The sequence below is a fragment of the Nannobrachium achirus genome (assembly GCF_963921795.1).
Source record: "Nannobrachium achirus genome assembly, chromosome: 17".
Taxonomy (NCBI): Eukaryota; Metazoa; Chordata; class Actinopteri; order Myctophiformes; family Myctophidae; genus Nannobrachium; species Nannobrachium achirus.
Genome location: NC_137824.1, coordinates 29,893,548 through 29,915,442, shown reverse-complemented (window position 1 = coordinate 29,915,442; position 21,895 = coordinate 29,893,548). Strand labels below are relative to the sequence as shown.

Below are 21,895 nucleotides of genomic sequence, written 5' to 3'. Positions count from 1 at the left end.
CGAAATTCACTCCGATATTCGGCCCGAAAAACGCAGCAGTGTGCAACCAGCTTTAGATTGTGATGATTCTCTCTATTCCCTTTTTCTTTCTCATAACCATAATGCTACCTTTTCCTACAGTATACTACGTTGTCCTCTCTCTCTCTCCCCCCCTCTCTCTCTCTCTCTCTCTCTCTCTCACTAACATACTGCTCTATTGCTCTTTCGCAGGCACTAAATCTCCCACGAGCTGAAGCTGTGTGCATCCCTGGAGTGCATCAAGGGAAATATGGCTGTGTGGGAGAAAGAGCAGACGGAGAGACAGGCAGGCCAAGAAATAGAGACAGAAAGACAGGCGGGCAATAGGCATAGAGACAGACAGACAGGCAGAGAGACAGAAGGACAGACAAGCAGAGAGATAGAGAGACAGGCAGGCAGAGAGACAGAGAAACATGCAGACTGTAAAAACACTCCTCCACACCCTGTGGACCCATTGTACTTTTCTCAGTTGTTGTTGAGGCCACGTTGACATTATAATATTTTGTTTTAGTACATTGCTCATTAGTTTCCTCTGGAACAGATTTCAGCTCTGGGTTTCAAGGGGAACTCACTCACACTCTCACACCCTCCTCCCACTCAGTGGTGTCTGGAGGTCCGTGGTGGTGCTGCTCTCAACCACCCAGGGCCCCCTGTATCTCTGTGCAGACCTAGATTGATGGCAGTGTGTGAGTCATGCAGTGTTGGAGGGCTCGCTGAGTAGCGCCCCCCTCCACACCCACCACCACCACCACCACCTGAAGGATTCTTCAAAAGCTAAATTCAAGCACACATTACAGTGCAAAACAAGCCAGACAGACGAGGCTCTCTCTGAGAGGAGACTGGATTTGTTTGGCGCTCGCACGTGCATGTATGTGTCAGTGGTGTAAAGTGACTAAGTGCATTTACTTTTTGAGGTATTTGTACTTTCAAGACTTCCAATTTTTTGAAAATAGGCGATCTACAACACGTCGTGATGCGACGCGTTGTGAGCTTGTAGATCTGCTATTTTCAAATAATTTTACACATTTTGAAAACATGAAATGGAACATTTCTGCCACGTGAGTACTTTTACTTTTGGTACTTTGTGTACATTTGATACTTTTACTCAAGCAAATTCTGAATACCAGACTTCTTCTTGTAAGTATTTCTGCATTGTAGTATTGATATTTTTACTTAAGTAACAAATGTGAGTACTTTTTCCACCACTGCCTGTGTTTACGCGTGAAGCTGCATGTCTGCTGCTGCGTTGACCTCTGCTGTCATTAACGCAGCTGATTAGCTGTGTAGGAGATGGATTGGACTGGAGGGACAAACATGCTCTCTGCTTTTATTACACACATCTTCTGACAGTTATTAGCCATGGATGGCTGAGTGGAGGAGGATTTGTGTCAGACAACTTTATGTCTGTTTGAGTGACCTTTTAACCCACTGCTGATGAATGTGTTTGCAGGACATGAATATAGGGCCTTTTTAAAGTGATTACTCACCCCTGTGGACACTTGAATTCTCTTTTTAGTTTTTGTCGCGTTCCCAAGCCAATAATTTGAGGAGACTCTTTGTGTCTCAATAGAGAACCACTGCTGGTCTTCACATTATTGTCGTAGGTTAGGAATGTGATACATTTTGACAGCTGTGACCTTGCAGGTGAACAGGTGGTATTTGCTGGGTATCATCAAGCCAGCGTTGAGACTCTGAGAACCAATCTGTTGGGATCTGCTGAGGATGGAAAGACTGGGCTGACGTTGCTACTCACCATTTCAATTCCATGTCATATACTCTGTGTGTGTGTGTGTGTGTGTGTGTGTGTGTGTGTGTGTGTGTGCCTGCATTTGTGTGTGTGTGAGTTTTTGTGTCTGTGTTTGTGCTTGAGATTGCTCATACGGTATGAGCACACACACACACACACACACACGTACACGCAGGAAATAGCTTTTTTTTTTTAAAGATTTGTTTTTGGGCTTTTTATGCCTTTATTTGATAGGATAGTAGACTGACCAGAAATGTGGAGAGAGATGGGGAATGACATGTGGCAAAGGTCGTCCGGATCGGGAATCGAACCGGCGACGCTAGCAGGCATCATAGCCTAGTATGTGGTATGCGCCTTGACCACTAAGCCAGCGGGCACCCCACACTGGAAATAGCTTTGTACTACAAGCTGACTTGTACAAAGTTTGGAGCAACTTCAGCAGCCATAGTTGGAGACCCAGAGATAGAGGACCTTTATGGGTGGCTGAATTTCAGTAGGGTTCTCTTCAATTAGTACGGTATATGCACCCTTCTAGCTGGACTCTGTATCCAATGTCTGTTCAATCCTCTCTGTACAGCCAGCCTTAATGATGATTTGTGGAAGGTTCTCAGGGCAGAGGAGAAATCCTGTGTGTGTGTGCGTGCATGCGCGCGCGTGTGTGTGTGTGTGTGTGTGTGTGCGTGTGCGTGTGCGTGCGTGCGTGCGTGTGCGCGTGCGTGCGTGCGTGCGTGCGTGAGTGAGTGCGTGCGCGGACACGGTGGATGTGGGTTTCATAGTTAAGGTCTTTGGCCTGAGGATAGACACTGTCCCTGAGCCTACTGGATTGGTCCATTTTCCAGAGGGTAACAGAGTGAACAGTCCATTGCTGGGGTGACTGGGATATGATGATCCTCTTGGCCTCACTCTGGGTGTAGAGTCCTGCATGATGTGCTGCTCCCTCGGTAGAGTCTTGTGGTCGCGGGTGGAGCATCTTCCATTATTTAAAGAAGAGTGAAGCCGCACACTCGTAGCTGCCAATGCAAACGTTTTATTATGACACAGAAAGGACCAATGTTTCGGACAGACAAGCTGCCTTCTTCAGGGTGGAACTCTTCCTTAAATAGAGTTTGTTCCGTTGGCTGGCACCTCCATAAGGACTGGTGTGTACTCAGAGATGGGCGAAAATACATTGAAAAGTATTTTGATACAAAATACAAATACTGGGTCAAAAAATGTATCAAAATACAAAATATAAATACAGGCCAGAGAAATGTATTTAAGATTCAAATACGTATTTTGTATTTTGAAAATACATAAATACTTTTTATAAAAATGTATGCAATGATTAGTACTATTATAGATTGACTGCCAAGTATTAAATTAACTGGCGAGGCGAGCGGGCGCGGTCCCATGAATTCCCCGTGAGTGTGCTCGTTTGTGCATGCATATGTGGGCGGTGAGAGATGGATTGTGTTCTTCTTTGTGAAATACCGCGTGCGGTAACCGCTGACCCAATCGGCAGCCATAGCGGTGACCGTGTATCGTGTGGAAGGCACTTAAATTGACCATACTATGGTGTTAGTCTTGAGCAGGCTGCCTAAATGTTTACCACTGTGTGCCAGTGTGTGAGAGCTCAGGCCAGAAGTGCCTTCCACAAGATAAGCGGTCAACGCTACGGCTGCCGCTTGGGTTACCGCACCGCGGTGAGACACAAACACACTTGCTCAGTGAGTAAACGCCACAAGGTATTTCACAAAGATGAACACAATCCATCTCTCACTGCCCATGTACGCATGCACAAACGAGCACGCTCGCGGGGATTTTCACGGGACTGCGTCCGCTCACCTCGCCGCCTCAAAACTTCGCTGCGCGGCAGAAATAGCCGCCCGCCTCTCATTGAAAATGAATTACTAGGAGGCGGTGACCGCGTATCATCTGGAACCCACTTTACCGTTATCTTCTAAAGGAACTATGGCATGAGACTGAATGCACAGTTGCCTCTGCGCCAGTACTTCATAGAGTGCAAAACCGCTCTGCCAGCCTTATAATAACTAAAACTGCACTCTGTTGAGGTGCCAACTTGCTCCTTGTGCACAAGTAGGCCATGTATGGCCTGCTTGCACGCCAGCAGAGCGCGCCATGAGGTGCGCTCCCCACTGACATCACCAGGAATGCTGGTCCCTCATTGGCTGTTAATGATGACATTGCCAGAAATGCTGGTCCCTTATTGTGCTACATGCTTAAACACACACAGCTACCTACCTACCAACCTACATACGCAGATGAACGCAGTACTTGCGCGCAAGTAATTCGAAATTGTAATCATAATGCACGATACATTTGAAGCAAACCAAAGTCAAGTGCTATGGCTGTGTATCACACACACACAAACCAACAGCAAATTAGATTGAAAAATGTGTCTTTCCCCCTACAGTTTAAACCTTTGTGAATGTTTAAAATATGTCCATTTGAGAATAAAATTACATAAAAAGTATTTTGTATTTCAAATACAGAAAATACTAGACCTGAAAGTATTTTGATACAAATTACATACAATTTTTTCCGTCCCAGCCAAATACAAATTACAAAATACAAAAAAGTATTTCAAATACGTATTTCAAATACATGTATTTCAAATACTGCCCATCTCAGCACTTTCTGATATTGGAGCATCTTCCATACCAGGCAGTGATGCAGCCTTGTCAGGTTAATCTCCACATGGTGAACCTGTGGGAGATATCCTGGAGTCAATGCCAAATGTCTTCTGCAGGGACGTGCAGAGAATGTTAGAGAGGCAAGGGGCTGACATTTCTAAAAGGGCCTCTCGGTGAAAATATTGAAAATAGCCGACCTCCAAGCTCACAACGCCTTGCACCCCGACGCGTTGGGGGCTTGGAGGTCGGCTATTTTCGGTACTTATTCATGGTCTGGAGAGGGCACTTTTTACAGACGGGTAAAAGGGCAGGGGCTCAAGCCCCCTTTGTTGTCTTTGTGTGCACTGTGCCTGGTCTTCTGTCTGTGGAGGAAGAAGAACATTTTTTCAAGTGTCCAAATAAATTCCAAATATTATCAAATGATCTCGCGGCACCCCTGGACTGCTGTCACGGCACCCCAGGGTGCCCCGTCACCCACTTTGAAAACCCCTGTCCTAGGGCTTGGAGGGCACAACCGTGCTGAATGCTGAAATGTAGTAGTCAGTGAGCAGCATTCTCACATAGTGCTCCTGTTAGGTAAAATGTGTATGCATGTATAGCAGGTATACTGTATATACAGTGCAGGGAAGCCTGTGCTATTATTACGCACTGTGTCTTTTTGTTAAGGTAAAGTGATGTTTTCATATAATGTCAGTTCTTGCTGGAAAACCTCTTTCCAGCAGTGTTGGCTACATACTGTGCGGAAAGGAGCTTTATATATGAATCACTATCTTGCAGTACACGTGCACACAGACACACACACGCGCACACACACACACACACACACACACACACACACACACACACACACACACACACACACACACACACACACACACACACACACACACACACACACACACACACACACACACACAGCGAGAGAGAGAGAGAGAGAGAGAGAGAGAGAGAGAGAGAGAGAGAGAGAGAGAGGATAAGCCATGCCTACAATTACCCCTCACAGCCCTTTCATTCTCTTCTTCAGATGCTGCAGTGCTTGTCACAAATACAGCCTCTCTCTGTGTGTGCAGCCGGCAATGACGTGTCTGTCATTTGATATCTGGCTCATACTAAGCAAAGGACTCTAGAAGGTCCTCTGCTTAGAATGAGCAGTTACACTCTGACCAAAAATGCTGCAAACTTGACTTGTTGTCAGATCAAGCTGTCCAGATGTCGGCAGTTGAAGAGATAGTCATTTCCACAAATTATTTCTTCATCTCAACTTCCATCAAAGTGTTGCTTGTCCATATAACGTTGTCTGGGGAAAGCTCCCCATACTGTATCTGGGTAATTCGCACATGCACATACATGCATGGTCCATTTTCATATCTGCTATAGACACAAACTGGATCATCAACCTTCAAATTGACTTTATCCCAGTCTAAGATTGTATTCATTTCACTCAGATGAGGGTACACATTTAACCAAATCAACGGAACGTAATATAACAAGTTACTTTCAGCAGGTTGTAAAGTAACAATATTACTGTTGTGCTTTGTGAATGCTAAAACGAATTAGTAAACGAATTTACTAATATTAAAAAGTAACTGTCTCACATACACAGTCTGCCTGTGTGTGTCAGACATGTGATGATGTGAATAATATCATATTGTGCTTAGTGCTTTAAGAACCTACTGCTGTGTATTTTCTTTTAAATATTTTGCACTTTGCTAGAATGGTTATTACTATAACTCATGTTGAAATCTCGTCTCTCGCGGGACTTCCGGATCTGCATTCACCCAGTGCAGAGTTCAACGTTCAGCGTTTTAACAATAACATGGCTAATATTTCTATCATTACGTGTACTCAGTGCTCTGGTATGGCAAATGGACAAAATGAAGAACATTTTAAAGTTAAGATAGCCTTCTAGGACGGAATTCTCCTTTAATTGCTCTGACCTCTGCTAGAAGTGCCGGTTGTCTCAGCAACCTCAGCCCTGTCGCTGTGGCAGCCGTAACCATGGTGAGGGTAGACAGACTGCCAAGTGTACAGGTGTTGCTCTGGTCTGTATAGGAATATTGTTCTATGAGCCCAACGTCCTTATTCACATAGAGTAGTGCTAATGTAGTAATAGGACACGCAAACCACATCAATATGCAAATGCTTGTGCATGCACCCACACACATTGCTGCCATACACATCTGCACTCATGCAATTATGCCACAGCCCCCATACAAAAGAGACTTCTCCTAAGCAGAGCCACGGCCATATACAAGCGAGAGTTCTAACCAGACCTGTGACCGCTGAGTTTACACCAGCATTCTGTCACACTCATGTAAGCTCAGACAAGTACGCGGCGCTACTGCTGTCTCCCACCCGCAGGTTGGCACCACATGGCTGCATGCCTTCCGTCAAACAGATCCAGCATGTGCATGAAATAAATGCAATAAAACCCTGCATTCGTCTGAGCAACGAGGTTTGGCCCTGAAACATACACAGCGCCTTAGAAATCGTTCTCAGGAAATGGTAGGGGAGGATGTGGCAGTGAGTGATAATTATACATGAACACTGGCGTGAACCCATTCTGGATATGTTACAGGCAAACACTCAGCAAGAATAGGCAGCAAATGGATTTGGTGGAGAGCAGTGGTTCTCAAGCCCTTTCTGGATCTGGGCTCACTTGAGAATCTCAGAAGCATTCGCAGCCCACCCGTCACGTGGTCAGATGGACAACAAAGTACAGTATACAGGGTTTAAGTGGTTCAGAGTAAGTACGTCAGTTTGCTAGCGTGAACAGACCACGTGTGAGAGATCGGTCCATTCCAAGGGTCTATTTCAGGGCTTGCTTTAAGTAGGGTGACTCACCAGGCTTTTGGAGCGCTAGAAGCTGTTTGTGTGTGTGTGTGTGTGTGTGTGTGTGTGTGTGTGTGTGTGTGTGTGTGTGTGTGTGTGTGTGTGGTGTGTGTGTGTGTGTGTGTGTGTGTGTGTGTGTGTGTGTGTGTGTGTGTGTGTGTGTGTGTGTGTGTGTGTGTGTGTGTGTGTGTGTGGGCGGGTTGAAGACACGTGTATGTGTGGAGGTGTGATGTGCTGTGATGGCCCTGGGTAGGCTTTTTGGGTCCGTTCCAGCCTCATGGTCTTTCCTTAGTGAGCTGGCTAACGGCTGGCTACATGCACACACTTCAATTTGTCTATTAAATACTGAGAAAATAACTGCCCACTCACAGCCAGAGAGGGGGGCAAAGATAGCTCTCTGTAGCAGCAATACTGTATATAACATACACTAGGATGTAAAGATCAGCATCAGAGGGAGGCAAAGATGGATGGATAAGATACATTTTCTTTCTTTCTTTCTTGCTTTACACTTTCATCCTGGTGCACCTATTTTGTAGTCTGGGATCACTTCACTTTTCGGGCATGTAACCGGTCTGTAGCGGAAACCACAAAACGTCATGTTGTAGTACTCAAAGGACTACAATTTGGCCGGAACTATCCACCGGAAACAGTTTTAACCCAAAATAATTCCCCTGCGCTCAAGGACATAGTTTTAGGGCCTACCTAATAAAGTCCTTGATGCGGAGTAGTTTTGCTTTTGAAAAATGTGTTTGGTATGCATCTTTTAGTCCAACTCAAAACGACTGGAAAGACTACACTAGGCTACTCGAGCATTTTAATAGAGATTGGGGAAACAAACGGAGGGAACCAAATCAAAGCGACGCCACTTCTTCTAGTGGTTTCCGCGCTTTAGGCGGAAACCAAACGGCCTGTTGTGAACAAACACCAGGCTTTCTCTCAGAAAGCCTGGTGGGCGAGGTTACCTATTTTGTAACCTGACTGCGCCAGATGGTGGCAGCAGTGCGTATGCCTGGCTGCATACCGCTCTGCTTACCATCTGGGATTGCTCAAGCAGACCAGATGTAAGGGGCGGGCCATTTTTTCAAATTCTTTAGCAGGTGATTGGATGGGGCCGTCTCTCTATCACAGTCTGGGAGTGCCAACTCCAACCACTCATACTGGCCTGTCTGCATGGCGTTACACCCAGAATCCGCCTCCTGGGTTTCCACGTGGTCTGCAATCAGACTCTATTGGCTCAGAGCCGCTCAGAGCCCGCCCGTAGCTGCCGCTGATTCGTCCTGCCCGGGACTTTACGACAGTAGTGAAAGTGAGCCGGAACGGCCGGAACCCCCGTTCCGTTAAAACATTTGGGGACGGAACGGAGTTCCGTTAAGAAGAGGAGAAGCCAGCTGTCAAAATCCCATGTTAAATAAGCCACAAACGCACGTCCAGGAAGAAAACAATAGCCTATACTAAAGTCAGATTAACATACAGTAGGCTACACAAGTGTTACTAGTTATATTTTCTGATGAAGTGCTTCTAAATTATTCCCGTGGGTTTGTGTAGGTCAGTGTGATCCAGTCAGTCCGTTTGCGTATCAGTGTTTGTTTGACACGGAGCGGGTAGGGGTGAGACGTTCGCGAACGAATCGAGTCTTTTGAACGGCTCTTTGAAATGAACGATAGGATTCGGTTCACAGTAGGGAGCCGTTCCTTTCTAATGAACAGTGGTGGGAAAAATACTCAATTTCTTTACTCAAGTAGAAATATCAATACTGCAATCAAGTAGAAGTTTGGAATGTTAATGTACTTGAGTAGAAGTATCAAAATGTAGGCCTACGTCTTTTGAACAGCTCTTTGAAAGGAACGGATCCCAGAGATCCGGCTCACTTCAAAGAGCCATAAATCCCATCTCTAGGAGGACTTGTGTCTGTGCCTGCATGTGGCCATAAATGCAGAATAGACCAAAATGATTCAATTCTGCATCTGGGAATGGGAGATGTAGTGGAGTAGAATTAAAAGTATTGGAAATACTCCAGTAAACTAGGCTAGGCTATACTTATAACCTGTACTTAAATACAGTACTTTAGTAAATGTACTTAGTTACTTTAGATAACTGGTTATAATAATGTGTAATAATAATATATATAATAATATAATAAATATAATAATAATATATATGCTTAGCCTTCTGTATGGAACATGAACAATATGAAGAGGCTTATTATAGAGGGGCAGCAGGTGGGCCTCCCAAAATAAAGTTTTCTATGCATTTCAGGGGTTTTGGGGGATTAGAGCCTCCCAAATTTTTTTCGGCCGCGCAGCTTCGCCGCGCGGCCAATTTATGACAGTTCCGGCAAGAATTTCAAACCACTTTCACCACTGCTTTACGAGTGTTATCAACTCTCCCCGAGCAATCTCAGATGGTAACGTAGGGCGGTACGCACTACTGCCACCATCTGGCACAGTCAGGTTACCTATCATTACAGGGGAAAATTGTATTGCATAATAGCAACAAATTTCCAAAATTCCGAAAATAGCAGGCCTGTCTGTCCATCTGTCTGCAGTGAAGGGTGGAGGCAGATATGAGTGGAGAGGTTAATCAATGCATCCCTGGTGTCTACTGACATTTCACTCACAACAGGGGACTGTTTTCATCCCTCATTTGGTCTCTCTCTCTCTCTCTCTCTCTCTCTCTCTCTCTCTCTCTCTCTGTCTCTCTCTCTTTCTCTCTCTCTCTCTCTCACTCTCATGTTCTCCCCTTCACACCCTCCTTTCGCAGACAATATTATTTCTGTCCCCTGTATTATGTATCTGTTATATTTCTGAAGCATCAGTTTTTCTTTGTGGCTCATCAGCATTATGTTGTGTTCTTTAAAGATGTCTAGTTGTGTGTGACTACAGTGATAACAAAGTCCCCGCCAGATAAAACACACCGTAAAACACAGTCGTTTGTGGATTGGACTGTTGGACACCAAACAGCAGAGAGGAATAAACCTGAATGGAATCCAGGCATTTATTAAAATAATGGACTTGGAAGAGGGAGCACCAAGTCCATTATTTCCATTTCCATCTAACCGTGCATTATCGCTGACATAATGCACTCACAGTTGTGTTACAGTTTTTTTCGATTGCTAAAACACATTTTTCAAAAATTTGGCACAATTTTCACAACCTTTACTTCTGTCCCCAATCGCTTGACTCAATTTGTTACTACTTTAGATTTCCTTATCATATTAGACTCTGACTTTCCTTCTTTACACTCTGATGTAAATTTCACATCACCTTGTTGTCAAAACACAAGACACACTTTTCAGGTTTGCACACACTTCTCACATAAAATCTCAAAGCATCAATCCACAACACACAAATATTCAAATCTCAAAACTTTCGGGTCAGGCGAGCAATTCAGAGCCAGGTCCCACTGCTTCAGGCCATGGAGGAGGCTTGTGGAGATGTGGGCTTTGAGGCCTGTCAGGGGTTTTCAAAGTGGGTGATGGGGCACCCTGGGGTGCCACGACGGCAGTCCAGGGGTGCCGCGAGATCATTTGATAATATTTGGAATTTATTTGGACACTTGAAAAAATATTATTTAGTATAATTTTAAACTTGAAGTACAAAGTTATTTTCAGTCAGTTCTAACCAAAATGGCTATTATCTCAACGTTTTCCTCGCAACATACTGTAATCACTAAAATATTGTCACTCTCGGGCAGAAAACTTGTATCTCCAAGTTTCAAATGTGTACGTCTTTTGGTAAAGCAAAGCCCTGCTACATCATACAAGACTGTCGCACAAAACTATTGAAAACAGCCGATCTACAAGCACACAACGCTTCGCGATGCGAGGCGTTGTGTGTTTGGAGTGTTTGGGGGTAAACGTTTGGACCTACAGTCAATAAAATGTTTTGTCTGCATATTTGTGTGCTGTTTTATGTTTGTCTATGAGATTAGTGGGCATACACTGGGTCATTTTACAAAAAGGGAATTGGTTCATTTACCAGAGTAATTGACATTCATTCAGTGTGTTCCATTTCGACAATTGTGTTTTCAATTTTGCTCTTCAGTGTTCTGTTCATGCTTGGTAGTGTTCAGCCAAAAGCTAGTTGTGTTTATTCAATGAATGCATGTGTGTGTCATGTGAAAATATGGCTGTGTTTACCAAATGAAAACACGAGTTCCATTTTGTGAACATGTTAAGAGATTTGATGGCAAAGAGTTGTTTTGCAAAGGGATGCCAGGGTTTAGCAATTTGTGTTTGATGTTTGGAGTTTTGTGTGTGCAGTTTTGAAACAAACGTACAGTTTTGAAAAATGTGTTTTAGCAATCAAAAAAAACTGTAATGCGTTTGTTACATGTGTTTGCAACGTGCTTGTGCCACTTTTCCTTGCATTGGTTTTTGTCTGCTAACACCAGCCTCTTCTATTAAAGAGGTGTTGCCGTAGTTTTGTACTTTTTGTCAAAAGCCCATTTGAAATACACTGATTTAATGACATCATAAAATCATCCCTTCCCCTTTTTACCATACAACAAGGATGTGGCTAACTTCAGCTGGGTCACCACCCACCTGACAACTAGGCATACTTACAGGAATTAACTGGTGGGTGTGGCCAAATAAAAATAATTTTAACACTTTCTGTACACTTTTTGAAAAAAAGATCTTCCTCCAAGTATAATCATAATACCTGATGATCATGTCGTGGGGGGGGGGATCACAGCACAATGTCTTTATTGCAAGGACAAAGCTATGCAAAGCAGCACAGAGCCTTTTGATCTCTGTGCGTATTCTCCATGATGACAGGTGCACAGTGGAAGCAGAAGATCATAAAACGCAGCACAACAAGACGACTCCCACGCGACGGCAACTGCGAGGCGTCCTTGCTTTGGCGTCCTCTCGTTCTGAGTCATGGAAAAATCCCAAACATCCACAAACAACTCAAAGATGTAGCTTCAAGCCGTAACATTGTCATCGTCTCCCTCTCTCTTTCTTTCCACGTCTTCCTCTCCCTCCCCTCTGTTGTCTCTCACTATCCCCCCCTGGCAGTCTGCTCGCAGTTCTCCAAAGGTGTCTACGCCATCATCGGCCTGTATGACAGGAAGACGGTGAACATGCTCATGTCCTTTTGCGGGGCGCTGCACGTGTGCTTCGTCACGCCGTCCTTCCCCATCGAGACGGCCAACCAGTTCGTCATCCAACTGAGGCCCGAGCTCCAGGACGCCCTGGTGGGCGTGGTCGACCACTACGGATGGAACAAGTTCGTCTACATGTACAGCTCTGACTCAGGTAGGCTGGCAGTGGTGCAGGGAGGGAGGGAGAAAGACGTAGAGATTTCTATATTATCATCCATCAGGTCAAAGGTTTGGCCGGAGACGATGTTTGTCTGTCTTTCTGTGCGCGCGCGCATGCGTTAGCGTTTGTGTGTGAATCTGGTGCCAATCTCACAAACTACTACACAGATAATTGTCAAACATTTTGTGCAAGCTGCCAGCAAGACATGGAACTTAACCCCCGGATACTGTTGCAATGCTTCAACAACAACCATATTATTTTATATTTTTGTGAATTCATAACCTGCTGATACATGTCAGCAAGGCTATGGAGTGGAACTAGCTAATTGGGCACAGAGCATGTAATCTGACACCAGTTTTACAATACCTCAGAGAGACACAGACATGCACACAGACGCAGATAAAAACACGTGCGTATGCGCCACACAGAGTGACACGCATGAGTGCCTCACAACACAAATCAGTTGCATTTATTCTGCCATACATTTGCACACCATTACAATGCCTCTGATAGATGTATTCCCCCAATATTACAACACCTAATCTAAGACCACGTCAACACATACTGCAATTAGGCCTACTGATCTTAATCATCATTTTACACACACACACACACACACACACACACACACACACACACACACACACACACACACACACACACACACACACACACACACGCACACACGCGCGCACACACACACACAATGTTTACTATAATGCAAGTGCATGTATCCAACAGAATGCATGCTTTTTTGGGTTGATGCCAATGTCAGATTATGAATCTTGCCAGGTATTATGGCCTAATGGAAAAAAACGAAAGGAGGGTAGAGTCAATACTATAGATATTATGCAGTGGAAAAGCGACATTACACAGCCCTGCGATAGGCCTCTCGCGTTGCGGAGTTTATTTCTGTGTCACCTTAGAAGCTACATTCTGTATGTTTTATGTCCACTATTGTACTTGCAGCTACAGGTACAGTAAAAATGCTGGTGCATGTAGTTTTTCTGCTTCGAATAACATTAACATTGTCAACCAGTAGTTGTCCTACCTACCAGAGTCTACATTTACCTAACAGGGTCTACATTTCTCAATGGAAGAGGAGGCAGATCACTTCCAACCACCAACTGGTCCGATATACATCACTGGCCAGATGGCCAAGACATGGCGCGATGTCGCTTGTCGGCCTGAGGCGTCTTACTAATATTAATACTCTATACAGTATATTGTATTAACATATATTCTTTTTTTTTTTTTACCACATTTTTATTATTCATTTTTCATTTTACATTGAGAGCAGCCCCCTTTACACAACATCTTTGGGGCAGTAGGATATAGGGCATTCATTTCGAGCATATGCAGATAAATGCTGAAAAAAATATATATATACATCCACAAACCACTCGCCTACTGCCTCTTGTATCTCTTCCTTTTTTGTGTTTGTGCAGGGCTACCCTCTCTCCACTTCCTCCTCCCTCCCACCCTCCCTTTGGTTCCATCGTGACACAACTATGATGACATTAAACTGCATTGACATCATCGGTTATATGTACAGGCTTATGGTGGCAAAACATAAAAGCATAAGAAACCTTATTTCACAGATTATAATAGTGCTTTGATCTTTTCTACAGCAAGTGTGAGAGTGCATCAATAGATTGCCTTTTTGCCCCGTTTGCTCTTGCAATTGATGCCTCCAACCCTAGAACATTCAGAAAAGATAGTTTCCATTTTTTGACCGAAATGGAATGTGGAGGTTTCCACCTAGATACAAGGAGTTTTTTTGCAGCAGTAATTCCAGCAAAGAATATACCTTTTTTTTTGTGACTGAGAGTGTGGAGTCATCATTTAGCAACATGATCTGAAGTAAGCATGGAACCTCTATCTACCTCAAACAACTGTGGCAGTACATGGGCCACCTGAGACCAGAATATCTTTACTCTGGGACACTCCCAGAACATATGCATGTATGTGCCTACAGTTCTTGAAGGGCACAAAGTGCATATGGGGTTTGGTACCATTTGAAGTTGACAACATTTTCTTGGAGTTAAATAGAATCTGTGTATCAATTATCAACAATATTATCATATATTCTACTTTCCACCGGTGTCAAGCCAGTCTAATAAGCTGAGAAGAACAAAGAGAGAAAGGGGGTAGGGGTGGACGGAGAGAGAGAACTAGAGAGGGAGAGAGAGAGAGAGAGAGAGAGAGAGAGAGAGAGAGAGACGCAAGTTAGTCTCACTGGATACAGCAGAAAGCTATCAGCAGAAAGCTATCAGTATCCAGTGTTGCTGACAGGTAACCACCCACAGAAGAAAAACACGGTCCCGCCAAGCACCCAAACTTAGTCACACCCTGACTGGGGTCGAATGTGGCACCCAAACTGCAGTTAGTCACCCTCTGAACGGGGTCAATTGTAGGCATTGTGCAGCACAGACACATTTATTCTCTTCCAGTGTCTCTGTACAGGCGGAGGACCCAGAAAAAGAAATATTGACCTGGCACCGGCCAACAGATAAATCACACAATAGGAATGAACGATTAAGCCATTCAGGGTACAGTTTTCACAGCCGCCCACGTAAGCAATGTGGCGTTGGACAGTTCTTTTGTCAGCAGTACATGGGGGTTGAAGACGAAAACGATGCATCGTACAATTAGAGCATGTTCTTTAAATGCTCCTGAACAAACAGGGAGACAATGGACCTGTCAACATCAGGTGTATACCCCCCCTTCCCCCATCCCCCCCCAACCAATCAGCTGTAACTTTCCCATAATGCCCTGCCATCTGTCCCAGGTGTTGTATGTTTTGGAGCATGACCGTGTGTGTGTGTGTGTGTGTGTGTGTGTGTGTGTGTGTGCGTGTGTGCGTGTGTGCGTGCGTGCGTGCGTGCGTGCGTGCGTGCGTGCGTGAGAGAGCCAGAGAGAGGGTGAGAGAGAGGGAGACTTTGACTACATTGTTTGAGTGCATATGGACGGACGCATATTGTATGAGAGAAACTTCATGCGTCTATCTTTGTTTGTGTACCTGTGATCAGTAGTGCGTGCAGATTTGTGTGACTTTATCTTCACACGTTTTTGTCTGCCACTGTAGGCTTAAAAACTGTCTTAATCCAGAACCCACTTGGCATAGAGTGCGATATTTGTGAAATATTTGTTTTTGAAATGTATTGCAGTGAAAGTATCCAACAATACATTCTCAAATAAAAAGTTAAAGACAGATTCTGAAATAAAAAGTACACATTCTCAAATAATTTACTTCAGTAACAGTACTCAAGTAAAGGTACTTAGTTGGTGTCGACCATTGCACACACATTGTGTGTGTTGTGACTGTGGAAGATCTCGCTCTGATATTTGACCACTGGTGATGTATGACCATGGAAAGCTTTTTTAACTACTCCGATCTTAGCCTCGGAAACCTTCCGGAAACCCTCTGAAATCAAATGCAAATACGAGGCTTCTCCGATCCACTCATATACTCACTAGTGACACACTAAAAGGCTATTACTCTCTCTTCTCTCCTGTGTGGCGCAAGGATCATTACCCACTGTGTGTGTGTGTGTGTGTGTGTGTGTGTGTGTGTGTGTGTGTGTGTGTGTGTGTGTGTGTGTGTGTGTGTGTGTGTGTGTGTGTGTGTGTGTGTGTGTGTGTGTGTGTGTGTGTGTGTGTGCGTATGTGTGTGTGTGTGTGTGTGTGTGTGTGTCTACCAGCAGCCCTTTGTTGCCTGGATAATAAAATAAATCAAGCTTTAGTTGTGAGGGATGTGCGTGCGTGCGTGCGTGCGTGCGTGCGTGCGTGCGTGCCTATGCATTTCTTCTATACACTACATAAAAGCATTTTGCTGTAAGGACCACATTATTGAGTTATGTTGTTATGTATACGTTGGCCAAAACACTTTCATAATTCAATCCAGATGTATTACTTTTCTTTCTATAAATATTACATTTTAAGCGCATTACCTAGAGTGAAAAAGAAGCCATACATCTAAGTGAATGTTGCGATTGTTTTCCTGCAATCCCAGGAACTTTATTTTATTTAGATCTTTTTGCATGATAACATTTGTCTTTATGGGGTTACAGCACATGCGCTCTTAATGTAAAGTGTCTCTCTTTTATTTTCAAAGGCTTCTTCAAGGAAGGGGGGAGAGATTAAACAATACCAATGAAATCATGAACACAACTCAGAAACCTATTTCTCAATGTATTTTCCATGCTGTTTATTACCTGGTGCTCAGGTCTGCATGTGTTGCCGCTGGCCAGAAGGGTACTTATGGTGGCCAGATTCCATTATGATATTATTCTGCTCCAGGAGGCCATTTGTACCTTGACTAGCCTCCACCAGACTGGCTCTGATTTATAGGGCTGCATCAGACACACTTTAAAAGGCAAAGAAGTATTCAATAGTGTTGTGGTAAACTTTGTTTTTGGGGGCGCCCGCTGACCTAGCGGTCCAGGCACATACCACATTATAGGCTAATGCAGACGATCTTTGCTGCATGTCACTCCCATCTCTCTCTCCCTGTTTCCTGTCCTATCTTCACTGTAATACTATCAATAAAGGCAGAAAAAGCCACAAAATATATCTTTAAAAAAAAGAGAAAGAGAGAAAGTTGAAAGTAAACAAACAAGCAAGCATGTATTGCATTATAATTTGCCACCAGCTCTTGGTTTGTTAGAGATGTCTATAATGGAACAAAAAAATCAATTCCATTTACCTATCATACTTCACAATGCTGTCCTAATTCTCTCCTGTGCACAGCTATGCCTTTAGACATAGTTTTAGACCTGCCCAAATCCTCAATGTATCATAGTAGAGTTCTCTGTTGAAATGTACAAGGAGCTCTCCGTGGTGCTGAAACCAGAACCACAGAGACCGCTTGATGCAAAGGCAATTGTTCAGCTTTCTGTCTCTCCTGGGCCAACTGGCCTTTCACGTAGCTATGATTGACGGCCCACTGTGTTCCCATGCCTATCATCAATTTCATGGCTCCTATTTAAACCTGTCAGTACCAAGGACTACAATTATTCACCGATGAGAAGCACTGAATGAGATGGGCAACATGAAATTGCCCACAGGTTGGTGTGCACCTTTCAAGCAAAGCATTGCATTACTATTTAAATGCTAAATCTGCACCCTTATATATAATTTTCGTCCTTCTCCGCTCCAATCTTCCTGTAGCCGCTGATGTATTTGCATCTACTACATATGGTGGCCAAGCCCATCCCTCTTTGCATTTCTTTAATGGCTTGGTGTCACAGATAGACAGGAACCTTGAAATGCCACGAGAGAAGCTGTCTGTACATTACAATAGACCCAAGGAAACATCTGTCAGAGGCATGGCCTCTGTTATGCTCTCCCATTCTTTAATGACTTTTTCTTTGGCACGTTGTATTAATCTATTTCCATTACAGTGCATGGGACTTCTTAGAGGTTCTGTGGCTAAGCCCTGTAAGTGTCCACTCATTCGCCTTTAACCCTGTAAGACCCGGATTAATTTCTACTTGCAAAAGAAAAAAAGGGGAAAGAAAATCAAACTTTCAGATGGTTTTGTAGGAGTATTTTGGAGAGGAAAATGTGTATATATATATATATATATATATAGATATAGATATATATATATATATATTATATGTTTTTTTTTTTTTTTTTTATAGCCATAAATCATAAATCATGCTCTAATTTACATTTGGGGGATATCTTTCACAATAATAACAAAATGTACATGTTCTAGACATTCTAATGATCACCACAAAAAATATTACAGGCATTTTACTTAAAGGAGTGGCGACACCGGCCGAAATTTAACATTATGATACAGTAGCTCACGTGGTGTTTCTTCAAACAGTCTGAAAAGGAGGCGGGCCGTATCAGTTAGTAGTGAATGTATACTTCGTCCGTCGTGCGGTGCCGCGCAATGTATACTTCGTCCGTCGTGCGGTGCCGCGCACAACGTGATGGCTTGTTGTTAGCGTGTAGCCCGGCTAACGCTGCACCGCACGGCTATTTGCGAGAGCTATTGTGTGTGTACACACACACGCGCGCGAAAGCACACACACACACACACACACACACAGGCTACACACACACAGAGTGTATGATATGAGCCATGCACGGACCTCAGTCCGGCCGCTGTGCTCACATAGACCGGAGCAGGACATGGCTTGCTCCGGTCGGTCTGGTGCTCCAGTCAGGTTAGGGCAAGAGACAGCAGGGTATGGCCGACAAAACCGTCTCATAGACGGGGAGAAGCGTGTTGACCCTCGTACACCTTTTTTGACACCTTTTTTGAAGAAGACATGTACTTTTTTATCGGTCTAACCACTGATTTTATAGTGAATGCTATATATTTTTTACCCCTAGAACTGATAGTTTTAAAGTTGGTTTAGAAAGTCGGAAACACACCTCGGACAGCTTTTTCTGGGGCAGTTTCAAAAGATAATTATATGGATAATCGACTCCGCCCCTCCCCCCATATTAGCCCAATCAAATTAATTTATTTCAGTTACTGTACAGAAAGTACTACTTTCAGTACAGTAACTACAATAAATTCATTTGATTGGGTCATTTAACATGGGGGTACATGACATCATTAAAAAAAATGGCTAATTTGATAGCCTTAATTAGCTGTTTTGGCCGTGTCACGCCCCCTTTAAGTTTTTGTGAGGAATAGCTTCAGTGAAAAAGTGAGATGTTGTTCGTCCAGACTGGACTCCAGAGATCTTGAAGTTGTGTGAATGTCAGCCTCTGTGGGGGGTATTCATATGCAAATATCATGGCCAATGGCATTGTAATACTAAACAATCGGATCCAATGGTGATGTTTGGGTGGTAGGGGGAGCAAAAATAAAATAATTTAAAAACCTTTTTTTGGATAAAATGCAAATACTGCAACAGTGGGTCTTACACGGTTAAGTGGCTGAATATAAAAATCTGATATATATATATATATATATATATATAGCAGGTCAGTAAGTCTTTTCCTGTCTTGAAGACAGTAAACAGCTACTGTTTACCCACTCTGACATTACAAGTGTTTCCCAGCTGATTGGCATGAAGTGAAACATATTATTTTGTTATAAGGAGGGACTGATAGCTGGAATAGACTGTTATGTGAGAGTATGAAAAGCAAGTATCCTCAAATAAATCCAAGTCATCCTATATTTCCTTTATTTTACATTGCAGAGCGATTTGCGAGTTGCACAGCGATATCGATTTACACTGATGAGTTAACAGGATGGGTGGTTCCCTTTCCTTTACCCGTAGTGTTAAATCACAGATATAAATGTGATACAAACATGGAGGCCTACAGTACATACAGTTGGCTAATATAAAACATTTATTAGACACATTTGCAGGCTGCATTCGGCCCGCAAGCTGCCAGTTTGAAACCCCTGTGCAAATCAAGAGCCAAGATCGATGTGTTCTCTAATTGCCTCTTATTTCCTGTCTCAGCATGACCCCTCAGCCCATTAGCTGCACCGCCGTCTTCCCCAAAAACGCTGCAGCGCATTAGCAGCCGATCAGTGACAGCTTAAGGGAGTGGGGCTGCATGCAATTTGCACTGGGATGATGTAAATCTGATTGTGCCATCCACCAGCGCACTCAGACTGATTATTTGTTGGTGAGATTGTGAGGATAGTTCAGCCCAGTGCTGTAAGAGCAGCGATAACTCACCTGTACACACCTGGGTGCCTAATGAAGTGTCCATTCCTTGCACTTGGATCATCATTCTGATGGATATGTTTATCAGGAACAGGAGGAAAGCTGTTCGGAATGAGCAGTGTTCATTTGTCTTGTAGTGCATAATAGAACTATGCACGCCACGACATTAGACGGCACATCATTTGTTCATGTGCCATGTGAAAAAAAAAAAACATTTTCGAATGAATTGCCTCATGTAAAGCCATATAGACCAGTCGTCTATCACTTCTAATTCACATCAAGGCAGTAACTCTGTAATGTTCACAAGCTCACACATTAACTCCTTGTTTATGTCCACACCTGTTCATCCGCAGGCCACACTGATCTGTCTGCTGTTCCCCCAGTTCTCAGGGTTCTTAGTTGCATCTAGTCACAGTTTTCAAATGCTACCGTCGTACAGTCTGGAGCATGGAAGCTCTGAAAATGATCAAGCAATAAAGTGGATGTGAAGCCTTCTCCTCGCTTCAGTTTCTTCTTTACCGTCGCGCGAATTGATCAAAATCATTGAAGCCCATAGCTTGCTGTTTAGCCGAAATGGAGAAAAAAAATTCAACGTAAATATATTTTGAACAGAAATGACGAACGGGTGACAGCTTCCAATCCTGCCTCGGATTTCGGGATGTGAAGTTCCCGACTCTATAGCAGTCGGAGATTGTGGAATAGTTGTTCCATCTGACCTCTGAGTCCCCCCTCCCTCTCCCCAGGACTGTCTGTACTCCAGAAGGTTCTGGACACGGCTGCGGAGAGGAGCTGGCTGGTGACCTCGGTCAACGTGGAGACGATGACGGAGGCCTCCTTCCAGAAGGTGTTCCAGGACCTGGACAAGAGGAAGGAGGGACAGATCATCATCGACTGTGAGACCGAGAGGCTCACTGGCATCCTCAAAAAGGTGAAGAAAAGCTTTTCACTGGCTGCTGTTGCCAGGGTGCTGTTTATTTTCATACGGGGCACTCTCAACTATTCATTTATGCTGTATCAGGTGGTCTTACAGTTTACAGTTTACAGTTTAGGCATTTAGCAGACGGTTTTAATCCAAAGCGACTTACAATAAGCAGATAACATCACAATAATAAACAAGATAATATGTCAGTACATCATCAACAATATAACAAATGCAAATGTATATCTATCTAGAAAAAACACAATATAATCAAAGTTCTTAAAAACCTAAAAACAAAAACAAATGCTAACTAGCTTCATGTATGGTCATTGATTTTTTTCTGTAGCGCAGTAGTCTTTGACTGTCACTGTGGTTTGCATATTTTAGAAGTCAGTCCACATACAGTACCCTACCTTGAAGCATTTTTGTGTAAATCGTATTTGTTATTTTTCAGACATGACATCACGCCTCTGGCCAACATTTACAAAGCACATTTATTCTTTCACAAAGGCACAGTGCCAAGGTTTTGCAGGTGCTTATCAGATGAACAAAGGAGGAAGGATAGAAGGGGAAAAAGTATGATAAAAAAGAGAAAGCAGTTGGGCTAGGCCGTCCAGTCTGGTCTCCCGGAGCATCAAAGGACAGGAGAGATAAATAACATGGCGCTGACATTCCGAGAAGGCGTTTCGCCAGTGACAGGATCAGCCACTCACTGCTGCACTGCCTTAGGATCCTGGCACACACACACACACACACACAAACACACACACACACACACACACACACACACACACACACACACACACACACACACACACACACACA

At 43.8% G+C, this 21,895-nt stretch overlaps 1 protein-coding gene across 1 annotated transcript in view; it reads left to right on the top strand.

Annotated features, from left to right (window-relative positions):
• LOC308301494 (glutamate receptor 1-like) overlaps positions 1 to 21,895 on the top strand; it is a gene marked incomplete at both ends in the record, with an annotated part of 88,180 nt that overhangs the window by 13,109 nt on the left and 53,176 nt on the right. Inside the window, 2 exons of the mRNA XM_080745490.1 lie at positions 12,251 to 12,490; positions 20,895 to 21,079. Coding sequence (XP_080601616.1) covers positions 12,251 to 12,490; positions 20,895 to 21,079 — 425 coding nt within the window. The remainder of the gene's footprint in view (positions 1 to 12,250; positions 12,491 to 20,894; positions 21,080 to 21,895) is intronic.